The sequence below is a fragment of the Ovis canadensis genome, chromosome 3 (assembly GCF_042477335.2).
Source record: "Ovis canadensis isolate MfBH-ARS-UI-01 breed Bighorn chromosome 3, ARS-UI_OviCan_v2, whole genome shotgun sequence".
In the NCBI taxonomy this organism is placed as follows: Eukaryota; Metazoa; Chordata; class Mammalia; order Artiodactyla; family Bovidae; genus Ovis; species Ovis canadensis.
The window spans coordinates 46,351,099-46,372,118 of NC_091247.1; the positions used below are offsets into that span (position 1 = coordinate 46,351,099).

Here is a 21,020-nt window from a genome sequence, read left to right on the forward strand (position 1 = left end):
ATATATCTGAAAAAACGGAAAACACTAACTCCAAAAGATATATGCACCCCAATGTTTATAGTAGCATTATTTACAACATCAAGATATGGAAGCAACCTAAGTGTCCATCAACAGATAAATGGATTAAGAAAAGGTGGTATATATACACAATGGAATCCTACTCAGCCACAGGAAGAATGAAATTCCATTTGCAACAATATGGATGGATCCAGAGAATATCATGCTAAGTGAAATTAGTCAGAGAAAGATAAATACTATATGTTATCACTTATATGAGGGACTCTATAAAAATAAAACCAGTGAATGAATATAATAAAACAGAAACAGACTCATAAATATAGGAGGGGAAAAAAAAACCCAAAAAACTAGTGGTTCCCAGTGCAGAGAGGTAAAGGGGCTGGGAAGAGAGGCAAGACAGGGGTGCTGTTGTTCAGTCACTCGGTTGGGTTCGACTCTTTGTAAGCCCCATGGACTGCAGCACGCCAGGCTTCCCTGTCCATCACCAACTCCCAGAGCTTGCTCAAATTCAGGTCCATCCAGTTGGGGATGTCATCCAACCATCTTGTCCTTTGTTGTCCTCTTCTCCTGCCTTCAATCTTTAAGGGATTTAAAAAGCTACACGAATTATGTTATACATACACTGAAGAATAGCAAGGAGAGATAAGAAAGCCTTCCTCAGCAATCAATTCAAAGAATCAGAGGAAAACAATAGACTGGGAAAGACTAGAGATCTCTTCAAGAAAATTAGAGATACCAAGGGAACATTTCATGCAAAAATGGCCACAATAAAGGACAGAAACAGTACGGAACTAACAGAAGCAGAAGATATAAAGAAGAGGTGGCAAAAATACACAGAACTACACACACACAAAAAACTTCATGATCCAGATAACCACTATGTTGTGATCACTCACCTAGAGCCAGACATTCTGGAGTGTGACGTCAAATGGGCCTTAGGAAGCATCACTACAAACAAAGCTAGTGGAGGTGATGAAATTCCAGTTGAGCTATTTCAAATCCTAAAAGATGATGCTGTCAAAGTGCTCCACTCAATATGCCAGCAAATTTGGAAAACTCAGCAATGGCCACAGGGCTGGAAAAGGTCAGTTTGCATTCCAATCCCAAAGAAGGGCAATGCCAAAGAATGTTTAAACTACTGCACAATTTCACTCATCTCACATGCTAGTAGAAGGCAATGGCACCCCACTCCAGTACTCTTGCCTGGGAAATCCCATGGACAGAGGAGCCTGGTAGGCTGCAGTTCATGGGGTCGCTAAGAGTCGGACACGACCGAGCGACTTCACTTTCACTTTCATGCATTGGAGAAGGAAATGGCAACCCACTCCAGTATTCTTGCCTGGAGAATCCCAGGGACGGGGGAGCCTGATGGGCTGCCATCTATGGGGTTGCACAGAGTCGGACACAACTGAAGCGACTTAGCAGCAGCAGCAGCAGCAGCACATGCTAGTAAAGTAATGCTCAAAATTCTCCAAGCCTGGCTTCAGCAGTTCGTGAACCGTGAACTTCCAGATGTTCAAACTGGATTAACAGGCAGAAGACCCACAGATCAAATTGCCAACATCCATTGGATCATTGAAAAAGCAAGAGAATTCCAGAAAAACTTCTGCTTTATTGATTACACCAAAGCCTTTGACTGTGGATCACAACAAACTGTGGAAAATTCTGAAAGAGATGGGAATACCAGACCACCTGACCTACCTCTTAAGAAATCTGTATGCAGGTCAAGTAGCAACAGTTAGAACTGGACATGGTACAACAGACTGGTTCCGGAAAAGAGTACGTCAAGGCTGTGTATCATCACCTTATTTTACCTATGCGCAGAGCGCACTATGTGAAATGCTGGACTGGCTGAAGTACAAGCTGGAATCAAGATTGCCCATGAAATACCAAAAACCTCAGATACACAGATGACACCACACTTATGGCAGAAAGCAAAGAACTAAAGAGCCTCTTGATGAAAGTGAAAGAGCAGAGTGAAAATGGTGGCTTAAAACTCAACATTCAGAAAACTAAGATCATGGCATCTGGTCCTATCACTTCATGGCAAATAGATAGGGAAACAATGGAAACAGTGACAAAATTTTATTGGGGGTGGGGGGCTCCAAAAATCACTGTAGATGGTGACTGCATTCATCAAATTAAAAGATGCTTGTTTCTTGGAAGAAAAGAAAGTGAAGGCCCTCAGTCATGTCCGACTCTTTGCGATCCCATGGACTGTAATCTACCAGGCTTCTATGGGATTTTTCAGTCAAGAGTACTCGAGTGGGTTGCCATTTCCTTCTCCTGGGGATCTTCCTGACCCAGGGATCAAACCCAGGTCTCCTGCATTGCAGGCAGTCGCTTTACCCTCTGAGCCACCAGGGAAGCCAACCTAGACAACATATTAAAAAGTAGAGACATTACTTTGCCAACAAAGGTCCCTTGCTTCAAAACTATGGTTTTCCCAGTAGTCATGTATGGATGTGAGAGTTGGAGTATAAAGAAAACTGAGCGCCGAAGAACTGATGCTTGTGAACTGTGGTGTTGACAAAGACTCTCGCGAGTCCCTTGGACTCCCTGATGCCGGGAAAGATTGAAGACGGAAGGAGAAGGGGACGGCAGAAGACGAGATGGCTGGATGGCATCAACGACTCAATGGGACTGAGTTTGAGTAAACTCCGGGAATTACTGGTGATGGACAGGGAAGCCTGGCGTGCTGCAGTCCATGGGATCCCAAAGTGTCGGACACAACTCAGCGACTGAACTGAACTGCCAAATCTCTTTTCCGATTCGCTTTCAAAACGAATAAAACTGAATAAAATACAGGTCTGTGCTCAGTCGTGTCCGACTCTGCGACCCCATGGACTGTAACCCACCAGGCTCCTGTGTCCGTGGATTTTCTCCAGGTAAGAATACTCGATTGGGTCGCCATTTCCTTTTCCAAAAATACAAGTGTACCGCCGGCAAAAACCCCACCCAACCGGGAGTGACACTTCCAACTGCAGTTAACGAGGGGTCCTCAGGCCCGAGGAGGGGTTAGTGGGGAGATGAGGTGTCCCGACACCAGCCTACAATCGCAAGTGAGCCTTTCTGCCTCCCCCGAGCTTGCTCAGCGCGCCCCCGGCCCAAAGGACCCCGGACCAAGAGCCCCAGCCAGCCCCCAGCTCCCCGGCGCTGGCCCCCTCACCCGGCGCGCGGCGGGCAGTCTGTGACGTCACGGCAGCGCCGCGCCTCCAGGAAGGACCCCTTCCCCGGCTCCTCCTCCTCCCGGCGGCGGCGCCGCTTTCTGGAAGGTTCGTGAAGGCGGTGGGCGCTTACGGTTGGTCCCTGGTCAGCCGCAATCCGTGTCCATCCGTCCTTCCCAAGCTCACGCAGACCCATCCAAGGTTGCCATGCCCGAGAACGTAGCACCCCGGACCGGGCCGCCCGCCGGGGCTGTCGGGGCTGCCGGCGGCCGCGGGAAGAGCGCCTATCAGGACCGCGATAAGCCGGCCCAGATCCGCTTCAGCAACATCTCCGCAGCCAAAGGTATCGCTCCCCGGCTTGAGTCGCGGCCCTCCGGGCCTGACTGTGCACTCTCACCCCCAGCCTTGGGTGGGCTGTTCGTTCAGATGATCCGCTTTGGGCCTCTCATAGAATAAGCTCAGTGCAGGGATCCTCCTTCCTGTTCGCCGTTGTTCCCGACCCCGAGTATGGAAGCCTTTATACTGGCCCCATTCTGCGTCTTAGACGCCCATAATTTTCCGGGGCGTGCTGCTTTCACCATACTTAAGAAAGCAGCCGGGGCCCTCATGCAGCGGTCTACTGGTAGAATGTTTGCATAATACTTTACAGTCTTTTTGTTTTATTAAAATAGGGAAATACTTTTCTGGCTCAGCTATTGAATTCGGGTAAACTCTCCGCGCCTTAAATTGGGGCGGGGTCCATTGTACTGGGAGGTGTGAAAGAGACCGACCCACCTTGTTTGAGAGTAATTATGAGGCTGCGTTGAGCTTTGGTGTCCTCTCTGCACGTACAGCCAGCAAATGAAGAAGAGTTTGGCTTTTGGTGGAATTCAAGAAGTCCTGGGTTTCGTTTAGTTACGTTACTTCGTGGCTTTGTGACCTTTAACCAAGGTTTTCTTGCCTATAAAATTGAGGATGGAAAAGTTCGCTTAAAAAAAAGTTGTGAGGATTAAGAGACGTCGGGATGAATTAGAAGAGTCTAGAAGAAAAAGAACAGAGGCTTAGAGTTCTTGCCCGTTATGTGTTTGAGTACAGGGAGTATTTCATTTGGTTAGAGCATCAGGTGCCTGAAGAAATGAGAAGTGAGATCGGAAAGGTAGAGTGGGGCCACAAGGTGTCCTTTGTTGTTGTTCTGGAAAGGCGTTAACACGACTCCCGCAGCTACAGATTGTTTTTCAGTATAATGAAATAATAGCTACCTTGGAGGGTTGCTGTAAGGCTTAAATAAGAAAGCATCGGAGGAGCCAGGTGTGTGTATATGTATACATAGAGTACAGCCTTACAGATATTTGAGGTTATCTGTCCAGGGGACTGAGGGTATGGTGCTGCTACTTCTGGGAAAAATCAGGTACGCTGAAGGACGTATGGTGGAAGAAGAGAGACTAGGTTCTGGTTCAGGCTTAAATGAGTTGAGGATGTCAGAATGACTAAATGGTAAATTTAGGAGTCGTTTGAAAGTTCAAGAGAGTCTCTACCCGGAAATGAACGTTGTTTGAAAGTTATCTAGAGACCATAATTGAAGCTTAGATTTATTTCATTAGAAACAAGGTGTTTAGGTAAATTCTGGTGCCATGTTGTGGGGCCGGAAAAGCTATAAAATATGGTAGATTTTCAACAAACAAGGTAACAGGATGGGATGTTAACTTCTGCAAATTTGGAAACATCCCTGCACAGAGAATTGAAATTGGACAAGAGAGGAATGCATATAGGAGGAAAAGGCCACTTACTTGTAAACTTGACCCTTACATCTTAAGTGAGGAGAGCTCCTGGAACAAAGGGGGACTACTAGACTGTCCAAGTCAGACAGAACCCTACAGACTGGTGGGGAAAAGCTGTTGCCAGATGCATCCTTAGTGTAATTCATGGAGCCAGTTTTTTCTTTGGTTGACGATGTCAAAACAGCACACACACACACACACACACAAATAGTTGTGGTAGTTCTAGTACTATTCAGCACAAGTCATTTAACAGATAATACTGTGTACTACATAGTATGTTAAACTTCAGACACTTTTGAGGAGGTGATCAGCAAAAATTTTATGTTTTGAATAGTGTGCCTTTCTAGGGGCTTCCTGTAGATGACTGTAAGGGTGTTCTTAAAGTGAATTGGTCTGCTTGTAGAATCGTTGCCATGTGGGTCCACTAAAATCACCTGAAAGAGTGATTAATGATGGCTGAATAATTAGGAAATGCAGCCCCCAATTATGAAATAATTAAGTAGAATTTTTTTAAGCTCTAACAAATATTTTCTTATAATCTTTTTAAGATTATGTATTAACACAACCCACTGAAAGCATTATTTTAGTTGTGAAATAAACAAAAGCAAGTAGGGCTGTAGAATGTGCTAGGAGATCTAGCTTGTCCTGTTATTGCTGTTTTGTTTCAGAGAATGGGAAAGGTAATGCAGTTCTCATTCAGAGCACATGACTTAAGTTATATTGATATTTATAGGATTAGGTGACTTCAAAATTTATTCTACCATATGTGCAGGGTACAAATGCTACATATAGTGACTTTAGCAACAAAAAGTGAAGCATCATACAATTAAAGGAGTAAAATAATTATTTCTGTTTTGAGTAGATTTTTAGGTATAGAATTTCCTTTAGCAAACACAGTGAATTGTTATGCACCATATTCTAATAAGGACAAGATGATTATTTGTGAGTAGAAGAAATGCTTTGCTCTTTAAAGAGTCTTGGTTTCTTTTTCTTGTTTCCCTATTTACAGCTGTTGCTGATGCTATTAGAACAAGCCTCGGACCAAAAGGAATGGATAAAATGGTAAAAGGCTTATTCATTACTTATTTAGTACTACTGTGCCTACTGCAAGCTCTCTATAGAGGGTTAAGATGTGCTGTTTAAAAAGTAAACTGTTAGAAAGGCTTTGAGAGTTCAGAAAGGGACAGATTACTTTGGGGTGAATGGGACCTAGTTATAATTCATATTTTATGATGATTCTTTATAATATCTTTTGTATCCCTTTTTTAGTGTCTTCATTCCTTCACTTTTAAGTAGGAAAAAAACCCAGGTATTTCACTTGTAAACTGGGACTATTACTGCCTGTTCTTAATCTTTACACCAGGGTAAGGAAAAACAATTTGAAATTAAGCATTATGCAAACATAAGTTCTGTACAAGAAGTATTAAAATTAGTAGAGCTTTTAGGGTTTCACATTAATACTGGATAAAGAAAAAAATTTTTTTGAAATAACAACCTTTAAAAAACTATACTTTGCAGATTCAAGACGGGAAAGGTGATGTGACCATTACAAATGATGGTGCCACCATTCTGAAACAAATGCAGGTGTTACATCCAGCAGCCAGAATGGTAAGTGTAATTTTTAGGTGAGAGTTTTTTGGGTTTCTTTAAGTGTATTATTTGATATTCGGTAAACAGTTAAATTTGTTTTATTTGATCACATGGTAAGTTTAAACATGGTGAAAGTTTTTCTTTTTTATGCTAATCAGGCATATTTTTAGGATATGTTGTATGCCTAGCATTATGTTCTTCGTTGAAAATCATAATAAAACATGATTCTTCTTTTCCACAGCAACGTGCCACACATATAAGGAAGAGAGAAAAAAATGTACTGTTAAAAAAAAATTTGTACCAATTATTAGTTCAGTGGGTGTTAGCTGAAAGTAGAACTTTTTGTTTGCAAAATAAATCTTGTGTTTAAACTTTCCCTGATATTTATTTTTAAGAACAATTTTTAATTCAACTACAAGTCATAATGGTGATTCTAGTGTCAAGTGAGGAGTCAAAATATCAGCAAAAACAAATTCCTTAGAAATTCCTGTTTTAAAAATCCCTTTTGATTAGGTAAAGGTGACTGAAAACTGGTCAGGTTGTGCTTCATGCAGGGTCAATTTAGATAAACATGGCCAAGGATTTCAAACTAATAATCTCCTCTCATCTGAATCCTGCACTTCATAGTTTCTGAATCTATAGAGTGCCCCTAGTTCATTTAAGTAATGGGAAGAAAAAACAACCTGTAGTCTGAACTATAAATCATAATATAGCTTCTTATAAAGTGTGTAAATAGAATTTTGCATGCCACAAATATATAGGTCATCATTTTTAAATCAAACCAAGGTGGACAAAAAATCAGAAGAAAAGTATATTGACTCCTACAGTGCTGATAATCAAGATCTATAAGTGAACATGATGTGAATGTCACTGACGCTGTTATTGGGTTCTCATGAACCAGTTCTTACTGAACAACTTGACATGTTCTGTTCACCCAGCTGGTGGAGCTGTCCAAGGCTCAGGATATAGAAGCAGGAGATGGCACCACATCAGTGGTCATTATTGCTGGCTCTCTCTTGGACTCCTGTACCAAGCTTCTTCAGAAAGGTGGGTAGGACATAAGACATACTTTATTACTGAATAAAGGCAAAAGTTATTAAGTAATATGAGATTAACAATTTAATTTGAAACAGCTAATTTTGCTGTTTATCATGTATTAAAAATTTTTTTCTGCTTCTGGGTCTCCCCACACCCCACCCCACCCCTGGCTTTCCTGCTTTTGTTTTGAATGGAACGTCATAAAATTTTGCTTTTAAAAAATGACTGGTTGGTGGTATTACTAAACAGGCTATAGATGAGAGCAGTGATTTAGGAGAGAAAGTAAGGATTCTTGTTTTGGTACATACTGCCTAAATGTAGTTGTGATTCTTCAGTCACTTACTATTATGTAGACTTATAGAATCTTTGTAAAGTAAAAAAAAAAATGGTTTTAATCTCAAGTATCACATAATATGTAATTTATCTATTTCGAATTAAATAGAAATAAATTATTAGACATTAGCAGTTAAAGTTATTCGAACCATTATTAAGAATAATTTAAAATTTGACTGCTTTGATGTTGTAATGAGCAAAGAAATTTTAAGGCATGTCAAGTATGATGTTTATCTGTTATTATTAAATTAACTACCCTTTCACAAATGACAGGGATTCATCCCACCATCATTTCTGAGTCATTCCAGAAGGCTTTGGAAAAGGGCATTGACATCTTGACTGACATGTCTCGACCTGTGGAACTGAGTGACAGAGAAACTTTGTTAAATAGTGCGGCCACTTCATTGAACTCAAAGGTGAGACGAGCACAATGCGATCATTGTAAAAGTACAGTTCAGTTCGTCAGGAACTGCAACTCTTATTCTGTGGTTTTTGATGCTGTATAGTTCATAAATATTAACTCTCAAGAGTGGGTAACTAAACTAATTTGCATAACTGAATTAGTTCAAGTAAAATTAACTAACGTCAAGGCTTTTAGGTAAGTTGATCTTACAGATGGGAAAAGAAAGTGAAGTTAAATAACTTATCCAAGATCCACTAATGAGAGGCAGAGATGAGACTTGAACCCCAGATAGGGCTGCCCATCATGGTCCATCTCTTAACCATGTTGCTATTTTTTTTAAATCAAATATAAAGCATTAATGTTATTTTCAGTTTCTTGGAAGCTCATGTTACCTATTCTCTGTTATGTTGTGTGTCACATGCCCACTCCATTCTTTTTCCTTTTCATCAGTGTTATTTAAATGTTAAGGGGAAATCTAGATCGTATTAGTGATATTAAGTAATAGTGTTGATAAATGTCCCCAGAACTAATTTAGACTAATTTAGACTAATTTAGAATATCATAATGGTTATAAGCATTGGTCATAGAGCCTAGACTGCTTGGGTTCAGTGCCAGCTCCACTTAATTAAGCTGTATATTTTAGGTTTTTCATTGGAAGATTAAGTATATGAATGTAAAGTGTTAAAGCTACTGCATGACATAGAATTCATGCTCAATATGTTCTAACCATTACCTATTTTTATCAGCCCCTCAACAATAGGGTTGCACATATATAACATCTGAGCATAAATTCAGTTTAAATATGAAACCTCAGCATAAAATTGTTCTTTTGGATTTCCTGTTGAATTACTAGTAATCTAGTCAGTCCTGACTATTAATAAAAGAGGAACGCAAATGTATATTTTTATTGGTGACAGTCAAACTTGAGTGGAAAAGATAGTTTATATGTAATGTTTCCCTACATGTACTCCTTGTGTGTGCTAAATCACCTCAGTTGTGTCTGACCCTTTATGTTCTCCACCCCACTCAAAAAAGTAATTGAGATTACTTCTTGAATATCTTTATCACTAAAGAACTGGGACTTTCTCTGTTAACAACATTTTATGACACTTAACTTTTTTTCTTTTTAATACTAGGTTGTGTCCCAGTATTCAAGTCTCCTTTCTCCAATGAGTGTAGATGCAGTGATGAAAGTGATTGACCCAGCCACAGCTACTAGTGTAGATCTTAGAGATATTAAAATAGTTAAGAAGCTTGGGTAAGCATCTCTAATTATAACTTTAATAAAAATTAATTTTCAAAGTAAACATAAGCTGTTTCAAAAATAGTTAAATGAAAAATGTAGATGAAAGTCATGTACGTTTAGTTGTTTTGTTTTCATGACAGCTGATATTAATGTGGAAATTTGAAGAGTTAGTTTATATTCCCTGGTGATGGCAGAGCAGTGGTGTGATCAGATAGGTTCAGAAATGGGCCATTAATAAATATGAGTGAGGTTGAAGCACATTTTATCAGACTGATGATTTTTAATCTGTTTCCAGTCTGTTAAACTTGGAGATTTCCCTCCCCTCTTAACTGTCTCTTCATTTTCTTTTTTCTTAGTGGGACAATTGATGACTGTGAGTTGGTGGAAGGTCTGGTTCTTACTCAAAAGGTAGCAAATTCTGGCATAACCAGAGTTGAAAAGGCTAAAATTGGGCTTATTCAGTTCTGCTTATCTGCTCCCAAAACAGATGTAAGTAAAACCAAATGAAATTATTCCTTAGCTGTTCAACTTTCTAATAACAAAGATATTTGCTGATTATTATAAAAATAGAAAATGCTGATATTAATACTAGTGATAGAAAGCAAGGATTTAAAAATCAGTAAAATCAAGACAAAAGTATAAAATATTGGATGCCACATGTGATGGATTTAATTTCAGTTGGCTGTTTATTGAAATTGAGCATTGACTTCTCAAATGAAGACAAATAATCATAAGGATATGTATAAAACAGTAAAGCTAGGCTCTGTGAAAGTGGTGGTCTAAGAGGGATTTCCAGATTCTTTGTCTTTATGTTTGCATAGTAGAACTTTAAACCAGCTTATTGTTTTTATTCCAAAAGTGATTTTTAATTTAACATATTAAATCTGTTAGTGATAAGCACCATTCCCTAAAGGAGTGGCTGCTCTTTGTCACCCGATTCAGGTTTGCTCTCACTTCATATTGTGTTAGCATATAGGTTTCCTGTTCAGTCGTTTGTTTCCCAAGTTTTAACCCATATAAAAATCAGTGGTCTTTTATAGGTCTTAAATATAATAGTACTTGTCTTTAATTGCTTTCAGCATATCAATATTTTTTAACCATGGAGTAAAAGGGATGCAATTGAAGTTATTTCAGTAACATGTAAATTTTTATGAGGACAATTGACGTATCCATGAAATAGGATGATCATTTTTACCTTTAATGATTTCCACAACATTGTGAAAAATACCAGTAAGGTGTATAGATAAAAGTAAAAAACCTGAGTTGCATTTCATTTATGTTCACTTTTCTAGACTTTCACTGTGTGTGTCTATGTAATCTCTAGGTTGGTGTGATTTTCGTTGGGTTTATATTGTACATAATATTTTCATTAAAATTCTCATTTTTTGCTCAAGAACTCTTAAAATCCAAATTATTAATATGTTCTTTTTCTGAACAGATGGACAATCAAATAGTGGTTTCTGACTATGTTCAAATGGATCGAGTGCTAAGAGAAGAGAGAGCTTATATTTTAAATTTAGTGAAGCAAATTAAAAAAACAGGATGTAATGTTCTTCTCATACAGAAGTCTATTCTAAGGTATGGGGCATTTTATTTTTATCACCTGTTAACAATAATTGATTTTGGATCCCTTCTAGCAGTTTTTAAGAAGCATTAGGGGTGTGTTAAACCACTAGAAATCTGGAACAGATTTGCATTTTAGGGCATTGTAGTATTCTGGTAAATTATCTAAAATGAGTTCCTTTCTTGTTATGATAATTTAAGTGTGGGATATATGTCCTTCTTGACGAAGATCCTTACTATCAAGTAAAAAGGTACCTAATATAGCTAAAATTTTAGAGGTATTTATTTAAAGTGAAGTCGCTCAGTCGTGTCCAACTCTTTGCGACCCCATGGACTATAGCCTACCAGGTTCCTCCGTCCATGGGATTTTCCAGGCAAGAATACTGGAGTGGGTTGCCATTTCCTTTCCCAGGAGATCTTCCCAACCCTGAGATTGAACCCGGGTCTCCCGCATTGTAGGCAGATGCTTTACCATCTGAGCCACCAGGGAAGTTCTTTATTTAAAGGGCCATGCAGTAGTTTGTCTTGAAATTTTAGGAGTTTTGAGGGGAATCCTGGATAGTCCACGGATTGGAGGAATACTAGATAGTCCACGGATTGAAAGAATTCTCCAAAGTTTGAACTGATGCCTTGAAGAAACTGATGTTTCAGTGTTTTCTTCTAATAGATAAGACACATTCTTATGTACTCTCTATAAGTATTGTGGATCTCTTGATATAGACACCTTCTTGAAGAGTTGGAATACCTGGTGCTAAATTCAAGTTACATAATAGCTAGTAACTTCTAGTAAATTGCTCTCAAAACTCAGTTTACTTATCTGTAAAACAAGGATACTGATAATCTACCCTTCAGTATCAGGGTTGTTGGGGTGCGGGAGTCATTCAGATAGTTTGTGTAAACATGTAAATTTGTGGGGTCTTAAACATAATTTAGCATGATACTTAATTCTAAATTCATGAAGTATTAATTAACTATCAGAAGAATGATGACAATTACTTTTGTGTGTTTTACAACTGTCCTTGGGGTACATTTTAAATATTATCCTTTAGAAATCTTATTTAAGAATTTTGAGCTCATAAACTTGGTCAAGCTATTTAAAGCATCTCCTTTCACAAATAATTAAATAATTGGCCATTTAAACAATAGTAAAATTACAGAAAATCCTAAGGAGTTAAATAGCAAAATTTCTGTTCTAAACCAGTGTTGACGTAATCACTGTTTCTGTATTTTAGAGATGCTCTTAGTGATCTTGCATTACATTTCCTGAACAAAATGAAGATTATGGTGGTAAAGGATATTGAAAGAGAAGACATTGAATTCATTTGTAAGGTAAAATATTCTTAATATCTGTATATGTGAAAATGTTCACTAGTCAGACAGCTGAGTTTGTGAATGTGACTGTTATTCCCAGACGATTGGAACCAAACCAGTTGCTCATGTTGACCAGTTCACTGCTGACATGCTGGGATCTGCTGAGTTAGCTGAGGAAGTCAGCTTAAATGGTTCTGGCAAACTGATCAAGGTAACTGTTAAAATTAAGTTTCTGTTTGCTTGGGGTTTGGATGTGGTTTTTTTTTTTTAATCCTTGAAATAACCTAATTCTGGAGTTTGTTTACTAAAGATTACAGGTTGTGCAAGCCCTGGAAAAACAGTTACAATTGTTGTTCGTGGTTCTAACAAATTGGTGATTGAAGAAGCTGAGCGCTCCATCCATGATGCTCTCTGTGTTATTCGCTGTTTAGTGAAGAAGAGGTAATATTACTAAGTAACGTTTTGATGATTAAAACTTCCATATTTTGATTATTAAGATTTTACATTTTAAAGATTTTTAGTATTATTAAAACTTTAAAGAGTATTAAGCTTTTAAATAAATCATTATTTCTGTTGGATAAAATAAACTAAAAATACACTTCTGAATTTCAGAGCTCTTATTGCAGGAGGTGGTGCTCCAGAAATAGAGTTGGCCCTACGGTTAACTGAATACTCACGAACATTGAGTGGTATGGAATCCTACTGTATTCGTGCTTTTGCAGATGCTATGGAAGTCATTCCATCTACACTAGCTGAAAATGCTGGCCTGAATCCCATTTCTACTGTAACAGAACTAAGAAACCGGCATGCCCAGGGAGAAAAAACTACAGGCATTAATGTCCGAAAGGTAGTAATTTAAACTTTTGTTACTGCAGGAAATGTTGATTAATATAAAATACTAACAGCTTTATAATTGTCTATGGAATGAAAGGCTTTCTAATTAAAAATAGAGTAACCTTCAATTTGGATACAAAACCTGCAGGTTAGTTAATTAGGTATGCTAATGAGTGAAAATGAAGATGATGCCTTAAGTGAGAAATAGTATTTTGTTCATTAACCCTGCATTTTATGATTGTACAACTTTAAATCTGTGCTTCCGTTTTCTTGGTTGTAAAAACAGGAATTATTATAGTTCCTTCATAGGCCTGTGAGGATTAAATGGATTACTAAATAGAAAGTGAAAGTGAAGTTGCTCAGTGTTGTCCAACTCTTTTCGACCCCATGGACTGTAGCCTACCACACTTTTCTGTCCATGGGATTTTCTAGGCAAGAGTACTGGAGTGGGTTGCCATTTCCTTACCCAGAGGATCTTCCCAACCCAGGGATCGAACCTGAGTCTCCTGCATTGTAGGCAGATGCTTTACCATTTGAGCCACCAAATAGAAAGTTCTTAACAAAGATGGCTGGTGTATAGTTAACCATTGCTGCTGTTGTGAGCACCAGCCTGGTGTAGTTTCATAGGGTAAAACACATAGAACAGTACTGATTTCTCCTGTTGCATTATTAACGTCTCCTTTTATTGAGAAGACAGTTAACATGTAAGGGGGGAAATGGACACTACAAGGTGATTTTTTTTTTTTTTTTTAATGGTAGAAGCAGGTAGATTCGAGGGCACTGGTTAGGGAAAGTTTTAGGAAGCTGCAACTTTGGTTTGGTAGGGGATAAAAAAGTTTCAGATGGGGAAGCAGTGATTTACAGGTAAGAGGGACCAAAAACGTTAATTCATTTTGTCTAGAGCAGAGGTGATGTATTGATCATATAATGGACTTTAAGATTGGAAAGACTGGATAAAAGCTAGAATGAAGAGTCCCTTGAGTTGTTGATGAATGGGTAGGGTGGCTGGGTGTTTGTTTTTTAATTCCTATAGTTGGGAGTCTTTGTTTTTTTTGTGTGTGTGTTTAAACCAAGAGACTAAGGTGATGGAAAGAGTATTTTAAGGAGGGAAGAATGGAGACAGGATTGCCTATTAAGACCATCAGCAGTAATCCTAGGATAAAGGTGAGGGAATAGTGGCAGTAAGAATCTAAAAGTGGAAAGTGAGAATGATATAAAGTACCAGGTAGACTAGACTTGGCCAAATTCAGAACTGGGAATCAGATGATTTAAAATTTTATACCTTTTTTTAATTGAGATAGTTGATTTAGAGTGTTAGTTTTGAGGGCTTCCCTGGTGGCTCAGTGATAAAGAATCTACCTGCCAATGCAGGAGACTTGGGTTCGATTCCTGGGTTGGGAAGATCTCCTGATGAAGGGAATGACCACCCACTCCAGTATTCTTGCCTGGAGAATCCCATGGACAGAGAAGCCTGATAGGCTACAGTCCATGGGGTCAAAAGAGTCAGACAAGACTGAGCAACTCAACAAATTTTCAGGTATATAGCAAAAAAAAATCTTAAATAACTATATCATCTATTTAATTTTTGCCAGGAATTTTAAAATAAAAGATACAAGGAATTATTTTGGAGTTCAGATTGGGAGAGTACAGCATTAATTCAGTTTTTCTAGATTTCAGTTGAAAAACAGCCTATAACTTAGGGAAATGCTTAGTAGAGAGTATCTGACTCTTGACTAGACTACAGGAAAACTAAGCTTGAAAGGCTTTGCGGTTTTCTGGTAACAGTGTAGTTGGTAATGTGTATCATTATAAATTCTAAAAGCAACTTGTACTGGTTTGCAGGGTGGTATTTCCAACATATTGGAGGAACTGGTTGTCCAGCCTCTGTTGGTTTCAGTCAGTGCACTGACTCTAGCAACTGAAACTGTCCGGAGCATTCTGAAAATTGATGATGTGGTAAGTATATACAGGTTGTGAATTTCTTACAAGGGCAGAAAGGCATATTTTTTGAGGAGTTGGGGTGGGAGCAATAAATGTTGTTAGTTTGCTAGTCATCAGGGTGAAAACAGTTCATACTTCTAGTATTTTCTCACCTATAAAAATGGGGAAGTTTGGATAACCACCTTAAACATCTTCCATCCTTAAAATTGTATCCTTACAGGTTTTGAAATTTTTTTCTTTTCAGGTAAACACTCGGTAATCTGGTTAACACGGTCTGACTGGCACCAGCATGGCCGCTGATGGTGCAGCTGGAGTGGAAGAGCACCTTGGCATTCCTTGTTGTTTGGAAGATTGTTTCTTTTATGAATTTCTGGGCCTGGTCTTCCAGTTGGCATTTGCTTGAAATTGTATTGACACAGTTTAATGAAAATATTAAATACATGGTTTCAAAAAGCAGGTTAATTTATTGCTCTATACTCTGCATTATTCCCACTCTCTCCCAAACTCTGTTATTTCTGATTCACTTGAGATCCCTGTGAAGAGAGAAAAAAGTAGTAACATTTGCCTGTTAAATTCTTACGGACTTAATGCTGGGTACTTTTAAGTTTTGTGTTAGGTTGTGGTGGTGGTGGTTTTTCTCTTTTCTGGCTGCGTGGCATGTGGGATCTTACTTCCCTGACCAGGGATCAAACCCACACTCCATGCATGGGCAGCAAAGAATCTTAAACACTGGACTGCCAGGGAAGTCTCCAGTTTTGTGTTTATTGATAGAAGTATTGAGAAGGAAAAATGGCCCAATCTGCTCATCACCCTGATAAACCCCCACTTTCAGTAATATATATGCTGTTTGAAAAGTTAACAGTACAGAAAGAGTGAAAAATGAAAGTCTTTCTCATTCTTACCTCTTTTTCTGAGAACCACTGTTGTGTTAATTGGGATTCCCTCTATTAATAAAAATACGCATATATATGTAGCAAATTTTGTTTGTATAAGTAAGTCTTTTGTCAGTGGTTTAAAACACCTTAATCTTGCACCAAGAGTACCGGAAAACTTAACTAGTTCTGTCCTTGTTTCAGTCTCCATCTAGTCAACTTTGCACACATTCTATGTATAGCTTAGTGGTCTTCTTTTAACTTGCCAAGCACTCCTTTACAAACGCTTGCATGGCTTTTGATTGCCTTTGGATAAAGGCCAGACCGTTAAGGTGGATCACAAATTGAGCCTTACATAATCCGTGATTACTTCGACCATCTTTTGTGTTATATATAAAGAGTACTATGAAAGCAGTGGATGGAGGGACGGGGACTCCTAAAGGTTTCGGAGAACTTCAGCCAATCAGTATGAAGTTCCTTTGTATCTGACAACTCCAATAGTTAATTAAAATGACTAATCTGGTAAGTGGTAAATTCAGATAAGTCTTTGGATAGTCTGGAATTTAATAATTCAGTAATTATTTCTGTTTTTAATGGGTATTAAGTCAAAATACTTCAGCCAGAATTATTCATATTGGAGCTTTTAAGAGTTATTCAGCACCCTTATGTGTGTGTATCTAAATATGTTTAAAAATTTATAAAAGGAATGCTAACAAGACAAATGTTAGTCATTAAGTTTGATATAAATTAAGCCACTATTTAGGGTTTGATTGGGTTTTACAAGTTTATAAAATTTATAAAAATGTTTTGGGAAGCAGTGGTGCTTTGAAAGGCCAAATGACAAAACTCAAAAATAGTGGTCTGATACAGTTAAATAATTCTAAAGCAATGAAAGGAAAATTATCCTGTTAAATATTTAAGGTACGCTTTTAAATAGGAAGGATGACTATCCTAATGAGACAAAGGTTTTGCATACTTTTTTCCTCTTGGGTACTATTTATTTTTTCACTCTCATTTTTCTGGCCACACCCCGTGGCTTGTGGGATCTTAATTGCTGGACCAGGGTACTCAGGCCCATAGCAGTGAAATCGCTGAGTCCTAACCACTTGACAGCCAGGGAATTCCACCCTAGCTTTTTATTAAGTTCACAGAACAGTATGAACACCCTATACCCTCGAACTATTGACATTTTGCCATAGAAGTCAGTTCTATAATATGATGTAGCCTTAAAAATCTTGATATGCAAAATTGTGGAATAGAAACCACAGGGCTTAGAGGAGAAATGTGGTTAGTGACAACCCCCAGACTTCATTAACAACACAAAAGGAACCTGATCAAATAGTTTCACAAACAGTAAGTGGTTAAGAATTTTACATATGCCATTTAAAAAACACCGGAAAATTGAAGTGGCTGTTGGAGCTAATGTCATTGCAAAGTAGTAGAAGGAGGGTTATATGAAACCTAGGTTGCAACACCGGATGTGTTGAGTTTGGCTTATAAAAGTTAATATCTCAGTTTTTTTGAGGTGTGTGTGAAGTTTTGTGTGTCATGGGGCAGTTTGATTCAGATGGATGCACTTTTGTATATTCACATTTTTCTTGAAATCAAGTAAATGTGAAACATGGATGTTCCGTAAGTTGTTCACTTCCCACTTCAAAATTTCTTGTCCCTTTTTAAGTTTATTGAGCTTTTTAAAGGTACAGATTAATAGTTTTTCCATCAATATTGCTGAATTAAGATAGGGATCAAAGGTTCAGATAAACTGAGTGGCTAGAAGTTGTAGAACGGAGTACTAGAAAACAAAGCTTTACAGAAATAATTCCCAGGGATGTGTGGAGGTGTAGTCAAGTCTTTGGCTGAGTATTTCTGTGTACAGTAAAACTATATAGAGTTCACAGAAAAACCAATGAAAAGTAGTAGACTGTATTTAACAGTGGCCTTGAAATAGTTTAAATTCTTATTAGATTGGAGAAACCTTGTATTGTAATAGGGAATGAGTAGAGCCTTCAGAAGAGTACAGCCTTAATAGCAAGACTGAATTAGCCAAAAAGACCACTCTGGTCTCCACAACACAGGATTTCTTTAAAGGGATCAAACCAGTCCCAAGCAACATATCTGTATCTGACCAAAGCTTAAAATTTAGGATATAATAACAAAATTCACAGTGTCTGGCATTCAACAAAAAAATCAGTAGTGTGAATGGATACAGAAGATGTATTATATATACAATGGGATACTGCTTGACCATTTGCTAAGTGAAATAAGGGACAAATACTGTATGAAATCACTTATTTGTGGAATACAACAAACTAGTGAGTATCACAAAAAATTTAGAATAATGGTTACCAGTGGCGAGAGAAGGAAGGAGGGCAATATAGGGTGGGTAAGAGATATAAGTTATTAGGCATAAAATAGATACATTGTACAACATGAGGAATATAGCCAATATTTCATAATAACCATGGAGTATAACCTTTAAAAATTGTGAATCACTGTATTGTACACAGGTAACATTGGATAGCAACTGCACTTCAGTTTTTTAAAGGACATCAAAATATGAAAGTCATGCAAGTAAAAGCACAATAGAGAGTACAGAGTGACAGTGAAAGACTGAAGGCTTTTTTACTAAAAAAAAAAGGCCAAGAATGCCCACTCTTCCACCCCTGTTCAGCATAGTACTAGAAGTTCTAGCCAGGGCAGTTAGGCATGCAAATTGGAAAGGAAGTAAAATTGCCTCTGCAGATATTGTCTTAGATGTAAAAACTCCCAAAGACTCAACACACAAGCTGTTGTGATGAATGAATGAATTCAGCAAAGTAATGATACAAAACACACAAATCATTTGCATTTTTATACATTAACCGAACAATATGGAAAAAAATTACAGAATTCCATTCATTATAGCATCAAAAAATAAATACTTAGAAATTAACCAAGAAGGTGAAAGATTTGCTCAGTGAAAACTACAAAACACTGTTGAAGACAAATGGAAACAGATTGTAGGTTTATGGATTCAAAATATTGTTAAAGTGTCAATATATCCAAAGTGATCCATATAATCCCTTATCAAAATACCAATGGCGTTTTTTCAAAGAGCTAGAACAAATAATCCTAACATTTTGTATGGAACTACAAAAGATGTCCAAAGCACTGTTTAGAAGAATAAAGCTAGAGGTTTTATGGACCCTGATTCCAAACTATATTATAAGCTACAGTAATCAAAACAGTGCGGCACTGGCACGAAGACGCACATTTAGACCAATGGAATAGAAGAGAGAGCCCAGAAATCAACCCTCATCAGTTCGGTTCAGTCGCTCAGTCGTGTCCAACTCTGCGACCGAATGAATCGCAGCACGCCAGGCCTCCCTGTCTATCACCAACTCCCGGAGTTCACCCAAATTCATGTCCATTGAGTCGGTGATGCCATCCAGCCATCTCATCCCTGTCGTCCCCTCTCCTCCTGCCCCCAATCCCTCCCAGCATCAGGGTCTTTTCCAATGAGTCAACTCCGCACGAGGTGGCCAAAGTACTGGAGTTTCAGCTTCAGCATCAGTCCTTCCAATGAACACCCAGGACTGGTCTCCTTTAGGATGGACTGGTTGGATCTCCTTGCAGTCCAAGCGACTCACAAGAGTCGTCAGCACCACAGTTCAAAAGCATCACATATATCGTCAAATGAGTTTTGACAAGAGAGCCAAGGCCACTCAATGTGGAAAGTTCAGTCTTCAGCAAATAGAGCTAGGAAAACTGGATATCTACATGCAAAACAATGATATGAGACCCTTACTTAACACCACACATAAAAGTTATCTGTAAATGGATCAAAGACCTAAATTAAGACCTAAAACAATAACACTCTTAGAAGAAAACACGGAACAAAAGCTTCACAACATTAGATTTGGCAATCACTTCTTAGATTTGACATAAAAGACAGATAACAAAAGAAGAAGACAAACTGGGCTTCATCATATTTTAAAATTCTGTGCATCAAAGACACTATCAACAGAGTAAAAAAGCAACCCACAGAAAGGGAGAAAATATCTACAAATCCCATATCTGATGAGGAATTACTACCTAGAATGTTAAGTCAGACACCACTGAGTGGCTAACACCTTCACTTTTTCGATTTTTTCACCTAGAATGTCTAGAGAGAACTACCAAAACTCAACAAAGCAACACAATTTAAAAATGTGCAAAGAACGTGAATAGACATTTCTCCTAAGAAGATATATAAATGTCCAATAAGCACATGAAAAGATGCTCAACAGCACTAATCATTAGGAAAATGCAGATCAAAACTACAAGATAACACCTCCTACCCTTGACTATGCCAAAGCCTTTGACTGTGCGGATCACAATAAACTGTGGAAAATTCTGAAAGAGATTGGAATACCAGACCACCTAACATGCCTCTTGAGAAATCTGTATGCAGGTCAGGAAGCAACAGTTAGAACTGGACATAGAACAGACTGGTTCCAAATAGGAAAAGGAGGACGTCAAGGCTGTATATTGTCACCCTGCTTATTTAACTTATATGCAGAGTACATCATGAGAAACGCTGGACTGGAAGAAACACAAGCTGGAATCAAGATTGCTGGGAGAAATATCAATAACCTCAGATATGCAGATGACACCACCCTTATGGCAGAAAGTGAAGAGGAACTAAAGAGCCTCTTGATGAAAGTGAAAGAGGAGAGTGAAAAAGTTGGCTTAAAGCTCAACATTCAGAAAACGAAGATCATGGCATCTGGTCCCATCACTTCATGGCAAATAGATGGGGAAACAGTGGAAACAGTGTCAGACTTTATGTTTTTGGGCTCCAAAATCACTGCAGATGGTGACTGCAGCCATGAAATTAAAAGACGCTTACTCCTTAGAAGAAAAGTTATGACCAACCTAGATAGCATATTCAAAAGCAGAGACATTACTTTGCTGACTAAGGTCCAT

General features: G+C 38.3%; 1 protein-coding gene and 1 long non-coding RNA gene across 2 annotated transcripts; one reads left to right on the forward strand and one right to left on the reverse strand.

Annotated features, from left to right (window-relative positions):
• Positions 1 to 2,088: 2,088 nt before the first annotated feature.
• LOC138436840 (uncharacterized) lies at positions 2,089 to 3,218 on the reverse strand. Its single transcript, XR_011255641.1, has 2 exons — positions 3,188 to 3,218; positions 2,089 to 2,392 (listed from the first exon to the last, which is right to left on the reverse strand). It is a non-coding gene; the product is annotated as an uncharacterized lncRNA (long non-coding RNA).
• CCT4 (chaperonin containing TCP1 subunit 4) lies at positions 2,975 to 16,179 on the forward strand. The gene is made up of 14 exons (XM_069583079.1): positions 2,975 to 3,528; positions 5,952 to 6,004; positions 6,461 to 6,550; positions 7,471 to 7,579; positions 8,177 to 8,319; positions 9,443 to 9,564; positions 9,909 to 10,041; positions 10,991 to 11,130; positions 12,348 to 12,444; positions 12,527 to 12,637; positions 12,737 to 12,867; positions 13,039 to 13,273; positions 15,103 to 15,216; positions 15,446 to 16,179. The coding sequence occupies exons 1-14, from the start codon at positions 3,393 to 3,395 to the stop codon at positions 15,458 to 15,460; spliced, it is 1,629 nt and encodes a 542-aa protein (XP_069439180.1). The 5' UTR covers positions 2,975 to 3,392; the 3' UTR covers positions 15,461 to 16,179.
• The last annotated feature ends 4,841 nt before the right edge of the window (positions 16,180 to 21,020 follow it).

Coding starts and splice junctions, on each gene's coding strand:
- CCT4 (XM_069583079.1), top strand. CDS start 3,393: ATGCCCGAGAACGTAGCACCCCGGACCGGGCCGCCCGCCGGGGCTGTC. Junction 6,005..6,460: donor CAAAAGGAATGGATAAAATG/GTAAAAGGCTTA, acceptor TATACTTTGCAG/ATTCAAGACGGGAAAGGTGA. Junction 12,638..12,736: donor GTTCTGGCAAACTGATCAAG/GTAACTGTTAAA, acceptor TGTTTACTAAAG/ATTACAGGTTGTGCAAGCCC.